The 13,975-nt window shown below is 40.7% G+C and overlaps 1 protein-coding gene across 1 annotated transcript; it reads right to left on the bottom strand.

Moving 5' to 3' along the window:
* Nucleotides 1–5,396: 5,396 nt before the first annotated feature.
* On the bottom strand, nt 5,397–13,895 carry EPGN (epithelial mitogen). The gene is made up of 5 exons (XM_004766269.3): nt 13,672–13,895; nt 13,049–13,138; nt 10,263–10,383; nt 9,369–9,521; nt 5,397–7,979 (listed from the first exon to the last, which is right to left on the bottom strand). Exons 1-5 carry the CDS (start codon nt 13,712–13,714, stop codon nt 7,925–7,927), a joined length of 462 nt encoding a protein of 153 aa, XP_004766326.1. The 5' UTR covers nt 13,715–13,895; the 3' UTR covers nt 5,397–7,924.
* Between the last annotated feature and the right edge of the window lie 80 nt (nt 13,896–13,975).

The raw sequence follows: 13,975 nt of genomic DNA, 5'->3' as shown, positions 1-13,975 counted from the left end.
GATCTTTGAACAAAAGCAACAGTTTCCTCAGAAGGTGAGAAAAAGGGAGGAGGGAATAAATCATGAGGATTTATTCTGAAATAAATCCTTCGCATTCATACTGAAAGTCAGTAATATTTGGAGAAAAACCATCTTAGTGTTAATTAAGAAAGGAAAACACAGTAAGGTGGTTTTCTATCTATTTATAGCTTAACAGAGGAAGGAACAAACACTATAATAAGTTTGTCTGAGAAAACGCGAATCCACAGTAATAATTTGGAATTATGTCCTTGGCATTTCTGCTAAAATTTAGTGGGAGAAATGAGGGCTCCCATAATCCCCCTTTAGTGCCTAATATAATCAGGATATTTCAAGTGCTTAATAAGAATTAAGTTGAGAATTATGTTGCGAGACAGATGTTGTGATACTTTGAAAGCTTATTTTGAAATCATCGATTTAGAGGCCCCTGGGTGGTTCTGTGGGTTGAGTGTCTGCCGCCAGCCTAGGTTGTGAACCCGGGGTCCTGAGATCGAGCCCCGAGTTGGGGTGGGTCCCTGCTCAACGGGGAGCCTGCTGCTCCCTTTCCCTCCTGCTCATGCTCTCTCTTGCTTGCTATCTCTCTCTCATAAATAGATATACTCTTTTTAAAAATGTGTGAAAACATCAATTTACTCCAACATAAAGGGACATTCTGAGCATACAGAGGATTTTGTATTTGCTGATGCATGATTTCAGCTGTTTGATCTGCTAAAGGAAGGCACAGAGCTGCTGAGCGAGCTGCGTGAGCTGCTCAGAAGGCAGGTGCGTGCTGGGATCCCGAACATAACACCTTGGCTCACGCTTGCGTTATGAGCCGCACCCATCCATGTCCGCTGGTAGAGCTCTCCATCCTGTTTCTGCAATGCTTCCTCCATCCCTTGACATAACGCACCATCCACTCTCCGACACTCCCTTCCACGAACGGCTGCATGTGTTCCTCCGAGGTGTCCTGTATACTGAACTGTTTATTTCCTAACCATTTAAAATGTACAAAACTGTGCTTTGGTTTTTGTTAGGTTCTTCTCCCCCTCCTCCTCCTCCTCCTCCTTCTTCTTCAGCATATCACGGACAGTTTTTGAACATGGTGCCCCTAATTCCAGTTTTCCCATAAGCCCTATGGTTTTTATTACTCAGTTTTTTAGGGCAATGATTTTTAGGAAGGTATATGTCACATTATTATAAAACCAACTGTATTGAATGTCAACAAAGCTTCTTCAACAGAAGCTCCCATTGTTAAATAATTACAAGTAATATTTATGGAATGGGCACTGTGTTTTAGATTTTTACGTATATTAGCTATCTAATTTAGCTTAGTCTCTCTCTCTCTCTCTCTCTAAAAGAGAGAGAGAGAGAGAGTACGCGCACTTGGGCATTAGTTGGAGGCGGGTGAAGCAGAGGGAGAGGAAGAGAGAGAATCTTAAGCGGGCTCCATGCCCAGCAGGAAGCTGATTCAGAGCTCTGGATCTCACAACCCTGAGATCATGACCTGAGCCAAAATCAAGAGTCAGTGGCTTAACCAACTCAGCCACTCAGGTGCCCCAAATTTAATTTAGTCTTAAAATGACCCTAAGTTAGGTGTAATTATTGTCCCCATTTTATAATAGGATTTAAACAGTTAAATAATGTATTCTCCATCACAGAACTAATAAAATTTGGAATTCAAAAGCGAGCTCTCTGAGATTGCAGATCCTGCTTCAAACCAACCGCAGGTCCAAGCAGCAGCCATGGTCAAAGGACTGTGCCAGGTGAATCAGGCCTTGAACCTGGGCGGCCCTGAAGTCTGGTCCAGGTTCTGCTGTTGCCTAGATGTTTGTCATTGAACAAGTGACGTGAACCTTCTGTAATCAGTTTCCTAATCTGGAAAAATAGAGAGCAATCGTAATAATACAGCTACTGTTCATGGTGCACTAACAACTTCTCTCAAGACTCTGTAGGGGAGAAATACTATCCCCTTTCTACAAATGAAGGACTGTGCCAGGTGAATCAGGCCTTGAACCTGGGCGGCCCTGAAGTCTGGTCCAGGTTCTGCTGTTGCCTAGATGTTTGTCATTGAACAAGTGATGTGACCCTTCTGTAATCAGTTTCCTAATCTGGAAAAATAGAGAGCAATCGTAATAATACAGCTACTGTTCATGGTGCACTAACAACTTCTCTCAAGATACTGTAGGGGAGAAATACTATCCCCTTTCTACAAACGAAGGAACTCAGGCTCAGGAAAGTTAAGAAATTAGGTCACAGTGGCGCAGCGAGTAAGGCTGGAGCTGGGATTTAGCCTGAGTCTGTTAAACTCCGGAGACTCACCGGAACCCCTCTCCTCCACAGCCCCCAATAAAACCTTTCTCCTGGCTGCACCTGCAGAGTGAAAGTGAGGCTCTCTATAAATCACTTGGCACGGTGCTCAGTATCAGGTACAAACCCAGTGAACGGAGTCCCTTATTATTACCGCTAGAATTACCAAGGACAAAAATCATTCTAAAACAAGGTAAAATGTAAACAGTGTTTGGGAGATGAAAAAGCAAGGGCAGAAGGGAGCATAAATATCCGGGGAGTCAAAGGAGGGAAGCGTGGTATCTGTCAACAGGCACACAGAGACGGAGAAGGGCAACGAATGTGGAGTGAACACGAGACCTACCGCACACAGGCTTGAGCTCTGAGAACACAAATCTGGTTGGGAGGAGAGCCGAGAGTGACTGAGGGCGTGGGCAGGACGGTGCGTCTGCTTCCAGGTGAGCGTGGGTTTCCCTGCAGAGCACATTCCTAGGCAAAACGGCCTCTGCCCTTCCCGTATGGCTTGTGTGGTTTGCAGTCCAACAAGGCCCTCTGCAGGCAAGCTGATGGCTAGACTCAGGGCTATGGAGATGAGGCGGGATCTTGAAATCAATCCAGTCAAAGGATCAAGGCTGCGGATTTTAAAGGCCCACAGAAACCCTGAGCAGAAGCAGGCGAGGCGCTGAGGGCACGCGCCGGACCAAAGCAAGGCAAATAAGTAGGACCGGCGCTGTAGATCCTCTATTTTCTCCAAGAAGCCAGATTTTTAAAACTGCATTAAAATATCTAGATTTTTTTTTTTTAATATCTAGATTTTTAAATGTGAGCTTCTTTTAAAATAAACCCCAGGAAGGTCGAGGGCAGAATGTCTGCAGGATCTACTATAGAAGCCGCAGGTTTTCCACACACACCTTTCAGCCAGGAAGGGGATGTGGAGATCATCCTTAGTCTAACTTTTCCACTTCACAGACGAGAAAAATCACACAAAGGAGCCTGACAGAGTTAAACAACCACACAGCTGGACCAGACTGCAAGTCATTTAAGTGTCTGTGCCTTACCCTGATTTTCTAGTGTTGCTTCCAGATTTTGCCCCTCGTGGGACCAGCGTCATTGAGCCTCTTTCTTTAAAGTGTAGATGGGACTCGGGTAGGATTGTGAGAGTGAAGTTGTGGGAAGGAGAATGATGATATTTTTCTGTAGATGGGAAAGCCACTCACTGCCCATCCCCTCACCACACTAAACCAGTGTCCCAGTTAGGGGACCAGCACCAGAGAACCCTTCTTCACAGGCTGGGAGGCTGGGGTCAGGGGTTCCCAAGGGACCTCCTCATCCCCAGAGTTGTGAAGATAAACCAGGGTTTACTTACAGTCTATCGTCTCTCCCCAAAATGTATATTCATCTGTCCGTGGGCACATGAACCCTGCTCTGGTCCTACTCGAGGGATGGTATGCCTTTGTTACTAATCAGCAGGTGACAACAGGGAGTTTTTCTGGTTGATCCATGGCAAAGGTTATTATTTTATATATTTTAAGGAAAGGGGCTTTCTTTTCATTTGCATACAAACCAATTAGATATTATCTCTAAGCCCATCAAGAAACCCCCTAACACCAATATTTTCCCTACAATATTGGGAACCTTTTTCATGCAGAGTTTTGATGTGGGACTTTGGCATTTACCTGGTTCAGGTCTAGGCTCTGCTACTGAAAGGCTAAGAGACCTTGAAAAAGGGAAAGTGTGTTCTCCAAGCCTCAGTTACACACTCATGGATTAATTAAAATAATGCTAATAATGCTTTTCAAACGTGTAAGTGCTCATGAATTATAGCTACATTATACTTTATATTTACACTTTAACTTGGCTTGTGAGGAGACTCAATACTGAATCGATATTTCCGTGCAGTTTTTAAGACCTTTAGATGCCATTCTTTCCAGAAGACTGTGAAGCCTAATTAATAGCCTCTTGAAGATCAAAAGAACTGCTGGTTTGATCCTGCCTGACCGCAGTCCTAACTGGATTTCTATCCAAGTGGTTTATGCTCCAATAACACCTGAGACATGAAAATTATAAAGAAAGGCTATGAGATATATTCCAGATAAGATCCAACTAAACAGTTCAATTCTCCTTGTTAGCCTATAATCACACTCCTAATCTTTATGGGATGTTTCTTTGGAGGCTGTGGGAGTTGCCCACAATCTGGAATAGCCATCATGTTCTGCTTTGGCAGAGGAATGAAATAGAACAGTGGGACTCGCTGATTCATGGAGCTATTCTCCAGGAGCCTAGCCTTTGCCTTTGTAGGCAATGAATGGCTTGGGCTCTTGGACTCATGGGCTGAATAACTAACAGAAATCAGAGCTAAATTTGGAAGATCTGCTTCTGAATGTGCTACTAAACAGGACCGCACCAAGGTTTGGACAGAAACATGGACTCACCGGATGAACAGCTTCAGACTTTGACAAATTAAATTTCAACACATCCAGTTCATCTTGGCAATTGCTAGTGACCTGATGTCACGCAGCCATGATGTAAGCCAGAAAGAGCGGTATTTTGCAATAGAAAGATTCTGGTAACCCTTCCCTTGAGTGTGGGTTGCAGGATATCGATATTTACATCACACTCCGGAGAGTTTGTGACATTTTGCAATACTAGAAGTTAGATGGCTTACTCACAGTCTTCTGCAGACAAAAATTGTCCTTACGTCCAACATCAAAAGCTCAAATCGCTGATGTTTGCTTTGTTATTTTCTTAAGACCTTTTTTTCTTCAATTGCATATAATGAATGGAAATCTTCTTGATGTCACCAAAATGGACCATTCAAAATTAAAGGATTAGATTTGTATTGTGCCCAGAAACACAGAAAGATAATCTATGTTTTAATTTCATCTACTTCAAAGATTATAAAAATATAAGATACCAAAAGGCATTTGGGCTGGGTCACCTGGCTGGATCAGATGGTAGAGCATGCAGCGCTTGATCTCACAGTCATGAGTTCAAGCCCCATGGTGGGTAGAGAGATTATTTTAAAAAATAATAATAATTTGGGGACAGAGCTTACAATAATAAGTAATTACACTTTTTTTTTTTTTTTTTTTTTTGTAAATTTACTGGTTCAAATGTAACTGATTCAAATGTGAAGTTACAGTGTTTTTTCCCCACCCCTACCATGGTCCAATATGCTAACTAATGAAGCACTTATGAATATTGATGACTTAAGAATGTGTCCTCAAAGATTAAAGGACAGACACAAGAAGAAGACAAAATGGGAAGTGAGTGAAATCGATGAGCCCTTTATCCAGTTTGTTTTAATCAAAGATGCCAGAAGCATGTTCCCAGTCCTTTCCTAGATCCAGCCCACCTAATAATTCATGACTGAAAGCTCAAAATGCTGTGTTGAGGCAGGGCCTCCCTGGCAGACTTTTCTCAGGGTCTTACTGCCACAGGGAAAAAAACAGAATAGAAAAATTTGCAGAACATATTGTTGGTAAGCATTTTTCTCACTGGAGTCTCGCTTACATATGTAAATATTGCCATAGGAATGCCAGAGATTCATTCCTCCCTGCAAAATCCGTTCTAGGTTGATCATTTTGTACGACAGACCACGAACCGTTGGCTTCTCATAAACCACGCTTTAAATTTCTGCCGGCTCACTGGGTTTGGGAGGGGACCTTATCCTATTCCTCAGTGGAAAAAATCTGACTCCTTATTGGTTTCTGTTTTGGTTTGGCAATCTGGAAATTTCAATTCTCTGCTTGGTGTTATTTAATTTCAATTATCTTGGGCTTACAATTTAGAAATATTTATAACCAGATATTTATAACTTTTTTGGTTATCACCTCCCCAGACTCCAGCATTAATTCCTCTTTCCTTTCATCAAGAGGCAGTCCTTAATTAAGCTTTATTGCTTCTTCCGGGACTCTCCCCAGCTTTTTAACACCTTTTTGAAATGCCCAGGAAGGGCACAGCTTTCTAGGTGCGGTCCTGGAGTCACTGGGAGGATCCTTCTCCTCCCCACTTTTTGGTATGATGTAACCTTTGCATAGTTTGCTAGGACAAGAAAGTGCTGACACGCGATTCATCTGCATGAAATTCCTCAGGGAGGAAAAACAAAGCTGGAGAAATACCTTCTCCTCAAAGGAAAGCAGAATGTGAGGTTTTGTTTAGAAGTGAATGGAAAGTCATTAGAAGCTAAAGTCCTGTTAACATTGTAAGAACGCTCATGTTTGATTCTCTTTTAACCCATCTTGTGATCAGAACTGTTTCGCTTCTCTATGTCATGAAGGAGAAAAAACGTCCATAGTTTTAGATTGAATCCAAAAGAAAATTGGTAGGTATCATTATTCTTTAATTCCTGTTTCACTTCCTTGGAAAACAAAATTTTAATTTATTATTCTACAAACCACACATTAAACTATACACCTGAGATGATATCCAGTGGTGTGTCCAGGTGTTCGAGGGGGTACGGGGGGTAGAGGTGGGGTTAAGAGTAATCCCACTTGCAGAACAAATATGGAAAAATTTCTCTTGACCCACTGTCCAATTTTGAAGCTGTCAGGGCCTTGTAGAAAATAAAACCAAAGCCCAAAGAAATTAAAGGACCTGCGCAAGTCTATTCAACTTACGTGGAAGAAACAGGATTAAAGAGGAAGGACCCTAATTCCCAAATAAGTAGTTTTGCCATTGTTCCATTTTTCTCTCGCTATGTGCAAATCTGCTATCAAGTATTCAGAAATGGTAAAGAAAGTTTCCACATACTGTTGGCTGGTGAGAAGATTCCTATGTCCAATTCTTCAGTTTCTATTTCAGGGCCAATGGTCGAATTTTATTAGTAGAATTCTAGAATTGCAGTCAAAATGGATAGTCACCAGGTAGTTCCACTAACGACAGGAAGAGGTAATGACCATAGGCATGAGGGGACCAATGAGTCCAGCACAAAGGTTTATAATCCATGCAGAAACAGAAATGTTTCATCTACTCAGGACCGATATCCAGTCAGCTTTCAGTCATCGAGAACTCTTTAGCTTACTCCATATTTCACAGATAAAGGCTACATAGTATGGTCCCAAGCTGGGCATGATTCGTGTTTGCCTTGGACACTCCATTTTCTTTTCTCTGGTTTAGACTTCAGGCACATGCTTGCGTCCCTGGAGGTGCCATAACACTGACCTCATCCAACAGCTGACACCACATTCTCTCAGACACCGTGAAAGCAGCATGTTTGGGACTAGGTCCAGAGAGCAGTGATCCAAAATACTGGTGGTAGCAAAGCACACGAAGAACCCAAGCTTGGCCTTGCCTTGGCTTGCTGCAAGGTTGATAATGATTCCCACGGACTACACATCTGACATTGGGTCCTTCTGCAGTAAGAACAGTAACCACACGGACAACAGCGACCAACCCAGAGTAGGACTATGAACTTGACTTCTGTCACCAGAGCTTGTTCACTCGTCTCCCATGGCACCCTAACGATGGCAGAGGCCAAAGACCAACGTTGAAATTTATTCTCTCATTTCATCATGATCCCAACTTCCATTATTTTCCAGTCTAGTCAGCTTGGGAAGTTTTGTTGTTCCATTTGAAGATTTCAGTTTGGGGCCCACTGATTTTTATAAATGCCTTGTGAACATTTCTGACAAAGGCCTCACAGTGGTCTTCCTCTGGAACAGATGTTGTAAGGCGATTTCAATTTTAGACACCTAAAACAGAACATTGGTTTCCATGTGAATTTGATGGCTGTTTCTATAGTTAATGGAGAATTACATCTATGCTCTTGGTGCCCTACTCCAAATCCATGGGGTGGACCCATACCCCAGGCTCACTGCTGCATCCTTCTCCAGATGATCGCTTGACCAAGAGAGCACTTAGCTCTCTTCGAGAGCACCGAAGCTTCCTGGGAGATTCCAAGCCCTTGGCCCGTTTCTCACCAGGAGCATCCTTCCACCCATGTTTGATGACGTAGAGCACTAAAACCAAGACTCCTTGCTCTAGTGGGAGACGTCTGTCATGCCGTTCATATTCTAGATCTCCCTATGGAATTGCGCCAAGGCTAGACCTCAGCAAAGTCTACACTTTGCTCACTTTCTTCCTCCACTCTAGTTTTCCTTACTCTGTTCCAGGGTTCACCTTAGAGCACTCCCTCGGCCAGTGACTTGCACAAGAATCCCCATCTTAGGTTTCGCTGCTAAGGAACCTGACCTCACAAGGAGCCTGACCTCACACAGCAGTCTTGTTAACACTAAAAGGTTTTCCTTCCTTTTTTTTTTTTTTTTTCTCTTTCCTTTCTTGGTTTCTTAGGCAACTGATACAACAACAATCAGTTGATAGAACAGATTTTATATCAATTGATCTACAATCGACATAATAGATGTTCTTCTCTCTAAGATATAATTATTAAGCAAACAAACTTTTATTTTGTCTGGTCAGTGTTGGTCATTTTTTAAAATGGCAACTTCGTCAATAGAGTACAGCCGAGGAAATGTATTTGCACTTTTCTCTTTAAAGTTTCTCCCATTACTTCTTGCCTTTATCCTAGTGACATGGATTTAAGAAAATATTACCAGTGTGGATAACAGAAGGAATTTGTATGTGTGCATCAAGCTTATTTTCTTAGGCTTTTAGCAGTCGACAAAACCTCCCGAATAAACCCTTACCTGAAGTCTAAAAAGAAAATGGCCCATGTTGGCCATATATTTTCATTCATTTAATGTTCATTTCTTGATATGTTCATTCAACAAATATTTTCTGAGTGTCATCTATGTGCCAGGCTAAGTAATAAACACTGAATATACAACCGTGAACAAGTTACACTCTCTGCTCTTGTGGGATTCACCAACTTTGATGTGGGCAGACAGAGGAGGATGAAGAGAACCTGTAGATTGGAGCAGTTCTAGTACAATTGCAGGCAAATTTTTACTGCTTGTCTGTGTTTATAAGGAAAAGCATCAAAACAAATATGTTGGAAACTGCCAGATCATTTTTTTAACTAAAAAATTACACATGTCAGTGCTTGGTATATTCTAGGGGCTCAATAAATATTCATCAAGTGAACCAGTGCCCAGCGACTTCACATTTTCATTTTTTCCTACCTCTTTCTTATGTAGCAGTAAAAAATAGCAAGAAAACCACTTAACAATAATCCAACGCCAATCCCAATTGCAATGTATTTTTCATAAGAATCCACAGCGTATGAAGTTAAGGTCAAGTGCTCACACCTTTCTCCAGTATAACCAGTAAAACACCTTTTAAAAAAAAGAAAAGAATGCACAGTTTAAAAACCCATAGTGGTAGAAACATACAGAAATGACCAATTTCAAAAAAAAATAAAAATTTCAATAGAAAATAAGTAATGTAAATTAAAGAGAAAAATGCCAAGTGAAAGCCAACTATAAATGTATTGAGGCAGCTAGGTATTTCAGAATAGCCAATTCATTAAGGCCCCATATTAATGTAACTTCCCACACGGGTAGAAGAGAAAGGTAGTCTAGTCTGCTTGCATGAGTTGATCTAGAAAACTGCTAATCTACTCTTTCACAGGAGAATGCCTAGCAAACCGATGATCATAAAAATAGTACTTGATTGCTCTAGAACTTCATATTCCTCAAGAGTGTGTGCTGCCATCTATTTCATCTCATCTGTGATCAATCCCGTGAAAATCCACAATCATCCTTGCATGTTGCTTAAATGCACATTTGGACTCAGTAGTTTTGAGGTGGAGCCCAAGCTTCTGCATTTGTAACAAGCTCCCTGGTTACAGAGAAGCTGTTAATGTGGGGACCCTATTTTTGAGTAGTGAAGGTTAGGTAGTTTAGAAAAAGACTCCTTAGATATTCAAATACAATGAGTCATGTCCAGATGATGTACCCTTTTTACTAGATAAGAAACAGGTGTATGGAAATGTACTATGTGAACCGCAGAGAAACGTGTCAAACGTAAATTCATCTCCTCCCATCTCTAGGACTTGGAAAGTTCTTTGCAATTACGTGCAGATGGCTTTCTCCAGCTCATGGTGGAATGCGCAAACACCATTGATGCAGTAACTATTGTGGTCTTCCAGGCAAGGATGTGAGAACTTCAAGGCTATGGGTCCTTCTGTGTAGTCAACTAGGAAAAGGACATACAACGTTAACAGATGAAGTGGGTCACACTCTTATAGTAGATTTGTTACACGTATGTAAAGAGAGTTTTGTTACACGTATGTAAAGAGAGTTTTAAATTTAAGAATATTCTTTGGGTGCTCTGCCTTTTAAACTACTGACTGGTTCTGCCTTTTAAACTACTGACTGGTTCCGTCGGCAGGTTATAGTCACAGACTCTAGGTTAATATCATTTAGACGTATCACTAATTAGGGGCTGGAGGTGGATGGATGATTGTTCTGTTCCTTCTACATAATATGGTAGAGATACAAGTTTGCCTAAAGGTGGCAGCATTGATTCTCATTTTAGCCTTGATTCTCCTTTTTTATTTCTCCCATTCACACCTGAGAAGTCAGCACTTAGGGAATCGGGATTTACGGAGATAATGAAGTTGAGAAGGTGAGAATTCCCCGCTTCCTCTTCTGTGGACTATCAATTGAGAAAGGACTTGTAACGGGAGCCCCGTGCCTGATTCCAGAAGAGGAATTTTCATGACCTATACAAGAAGCCAGAAACAAGTTACGGCTCAAGCTTCACACAGTTGAAACAACACTTTTGAATATTAATTGGAAATTTTACTCGTTAAGAGACATTCTGAGGAAATAGAGAAAACCCTCGAGATAGACAGAATGAGAAAATTTGGGTTTTGACTTCTAACACTATGCAAATGATATCTGGCAAAACGTCCATGGTCAAGTGTCTACAATCTCTAAGGGAAGCTTTCCTTTGGCAAAATGAATACATTTCAGGATGCTTATTCCTCATTCTCTAATGGACCAAAGACATATACCTATGCTATCCTTGGGGCCTATGCAGTGGGGATGATACTTGGGTAAAGCCGTGTAATTGAGTCCTCTTTGGTAAAAATCTAATTACTGATTCTTAAACTTGTCCCAAGCATAATTGGTGACATTCCATTTTGTCTTGTTATGAAAACTTATTTCCCCATTTTTAGTTATCATGTGACACCATATTTGCCTTGCTAGCTAAATAGATGTATAGAATCCTACTTATTTATTCTTAAGGGAAAAAAAAAAGATCTAAAAAGGTATATTTTTCTTAAATTTAAAACACCGAATTTTAGGTACTAAGCCACCAATAAGATAACTTCATTTTGGCTGAGAACATACAATATTGCCTTAAGATCCACCTTCATTTTGTTGAATGCAATATTGTGAATCTGGAGTCTCATTTTAATAATTAACTCTAAGCCAGTAAGAATTTCCCATTGTACACTGTATTTGGTTCTTCCTGCTCCAAGACTAAATCAATTGAATTAGCCAAGCCTGAAGCAGGATTTGCTAGATAATGTGAGAACTGAAAGAAAACATCTTCAAAGAAAGAGTGTACTAGAGAGCCTCATCTTTCCCCTAAGGAGAAGAATATTAGGTATAAGTTTACAAAAAATTTCCTAAGATATTGGTTGAAGATTTTTAAATTAAATTCAAAACAGAAAAACTGAAGTTTTCCATCAAGAAAACAAAGAAAAACTGTAGAGATGATACATTCAGTCCCCTGTTTTCTATTATTATTCTCTGTAACTTGGAAGACTTTCACTATTGAGGAAGTAAAAAGGTGGTACTGGGTGCACTTCGACGAAGCCAGTTATTGAGGGGAAACTGTTCTTGAATTTTCTAAAGCATTATCCCCCAGTAAAGATCTTTCCTCTTGGCTCAAAGACTCAGAAGACATGAAGATGTTTGACTAAAAATTATTCTAAAGCTCACACAGATTTTCTTTGCCAGTGGGTAGTTATTCAAAACTCACATGGGCAAAATATTTTAAGTGAATTTTTTTTAATTTAAAATCACTGGTGAAATATAGAATGTTTAAATCTTACTAGCCTTTGTATTCAGAAACAAAACATCTGACTTGACCTATTTGCCTGGCTCTGAGAGCAAAATATGGTGTTTTCTCTGTCCTATGTCTTATTACCTGTCTTCACAAGAGGCAATAGTGATTTGTGTGAGGATCGTAACTACTGGGTACACAGGTCTTGGCAAGTCACAAGTTTACCAAGTTCACCTCTGAGAGTTCAAACAGGCTTAAAAAATAATGATGCGCAACAGCAGCCAGAAGCTATTCTAAGAATAATAGTCATGGTGATGATATGTCATTACCACCAACAACCAAAATTGGGTATAAATGGTTTGGAAGTATAACGTATGCTAAAAGAACAACAAAATCCCCCCAAAACAAAACAAGAAAAAAGATCTTTCCAAAGATGGATTAAGGTTTCATCTTGCCATAGTTTCTTTGGCTGCAAAGTCATGGTCACAGATGAAAAGACTGTATCGAAACAGCAGTCAACAAGAATGCCAAAATGGGGACAAACCGTCTTGGGACACGCGTGGCTTATTGGCAGAAAATGTGGCATGTTTCACATTCAGGATCGTAACTGAAAACGATTTCTGTGTCTCTCATCCACTTTGCTTGCCCCTTTTATAAAGGCAGTTCTTTGCGGGCACATAAACTGTCACTTCCATTTAACAACATCTTGCTGAAAGAGTCGATTATCTAATAATAAAATATATATTTCAAAATTTCCAATGTTGCTTTTGATCACAATCCAAATATCTCTCAAAAAGGTTAAAAAAAAGGCACTTAAAATACACAAGTGTGAAGAAAATACCTTCCGTTTTGTTAACTGTCCAGTTACTTTGCTGGGTTGTGATTGGGGGTGTTCCCGACACGGCTACCTCTGCAGTCAAGGCTGTCATTGCTATATGAAGGAGGGGAGGGGGGGAAAGGCATCTTTAGCAGGTGAGCCTCCTTCTACGTGTAAGCAACAGATTGAAAGTTAGGTGCAAGCTACAGATCCAAAATTCTTCTTAGTCTACTTATTCCCACGTGTGTTCTATTTTAATTCATTTACATTTGAAATCCAAAACCTGACCAGGGCAGTTTCCTGACTGTTTCTCATCCATACCGATTCCAGGGACTACCTTATAATTACGGAAAATAGAAATACATTTATTTTTACGAGAAAGTGGATACGTGGGGTACTAAATCAATCATGAGGCTGCTAAGACACAGTAGTTAAAATGTATCAACTCCTCTTGTTGTATAAAGCAAGCATACAGGTCTCAAAAAAGGGGTTGCAACAATATGTTAGGAAGCCAACCTGCTTTACATAAGAATTAATTCACAGATTTCTTGCTCTGTTCTTTGTCATGCTCTTTAATTCAGAGAAAACAAATTCTATGCATAATTTACACGGACACAAAATTAACAAGACAAAAAGGAACTACCTACCTTTGAATAAAAGATAGACTGATATTGAGACTCCGAAGGCCATTTCCTGCTGCTGTTAACAGTATCTTTCTTACCCTCCGAGACTGACGGGTGGAAGGTTTTTATTGCGCTCTCCGGAGGCTTTCTTGCATTTATATTTCATGAAGCGTCATCTGCCAGTTCTTACCAATCAAAAAAATATGTACTCCTGGCAGCAGCTGCAGGTAGAGCCCTCCAGGCGCTAGCACTCTTGTTTAGGATACCTGCGTTATCTAGCAATGTGATCAGGTTTTCTTTTGAAACACTGGTTTCTTGTTACCTGTGG

This window comes from Mustela putorius, unplaced genomic scaffold, assembly GCF_011764305.1.
Source record: "Mustela putorius furo isolate JIRA1106 unplaced genomic scaffold, ASM1176430v1.1 tig00000430_pilon_pilon_pilon, whole genome shotgun sequence".
NCBI classification, from domain to species: domain Eukaryota; kingdom Metazoa; phylum Chordata; class Mammalia; order Carnivora; family Mustelidae; genus Mustela; species Mustela putorius.
This window is presented reverse-complemented; position numbering and strand designations above follow the sequence as displayed.

Coding starts and splice junctions, on each gene's coding strand:
- EPGN (XM_004766269.3), bottom strand. CDS start 13,714: ATGGCCTTCGGAGTCTCAATATCAGTCTATCTTTTATTCAAAG. Junction 10,384..13,048: donor GACAGTTAACAAAACGGAAG/GTATTTTCTTCA, acceptor TCCTTTTCCTAG/TTGACTACACAGAAGGACCC. Junction 7,980..9,368: donor TACTGCTACATAAGAAAGAG/GTAGGAAAAAAT, acceptor GTTCTGTTTTAG/GTGTCTAAAATTGAAATCGC.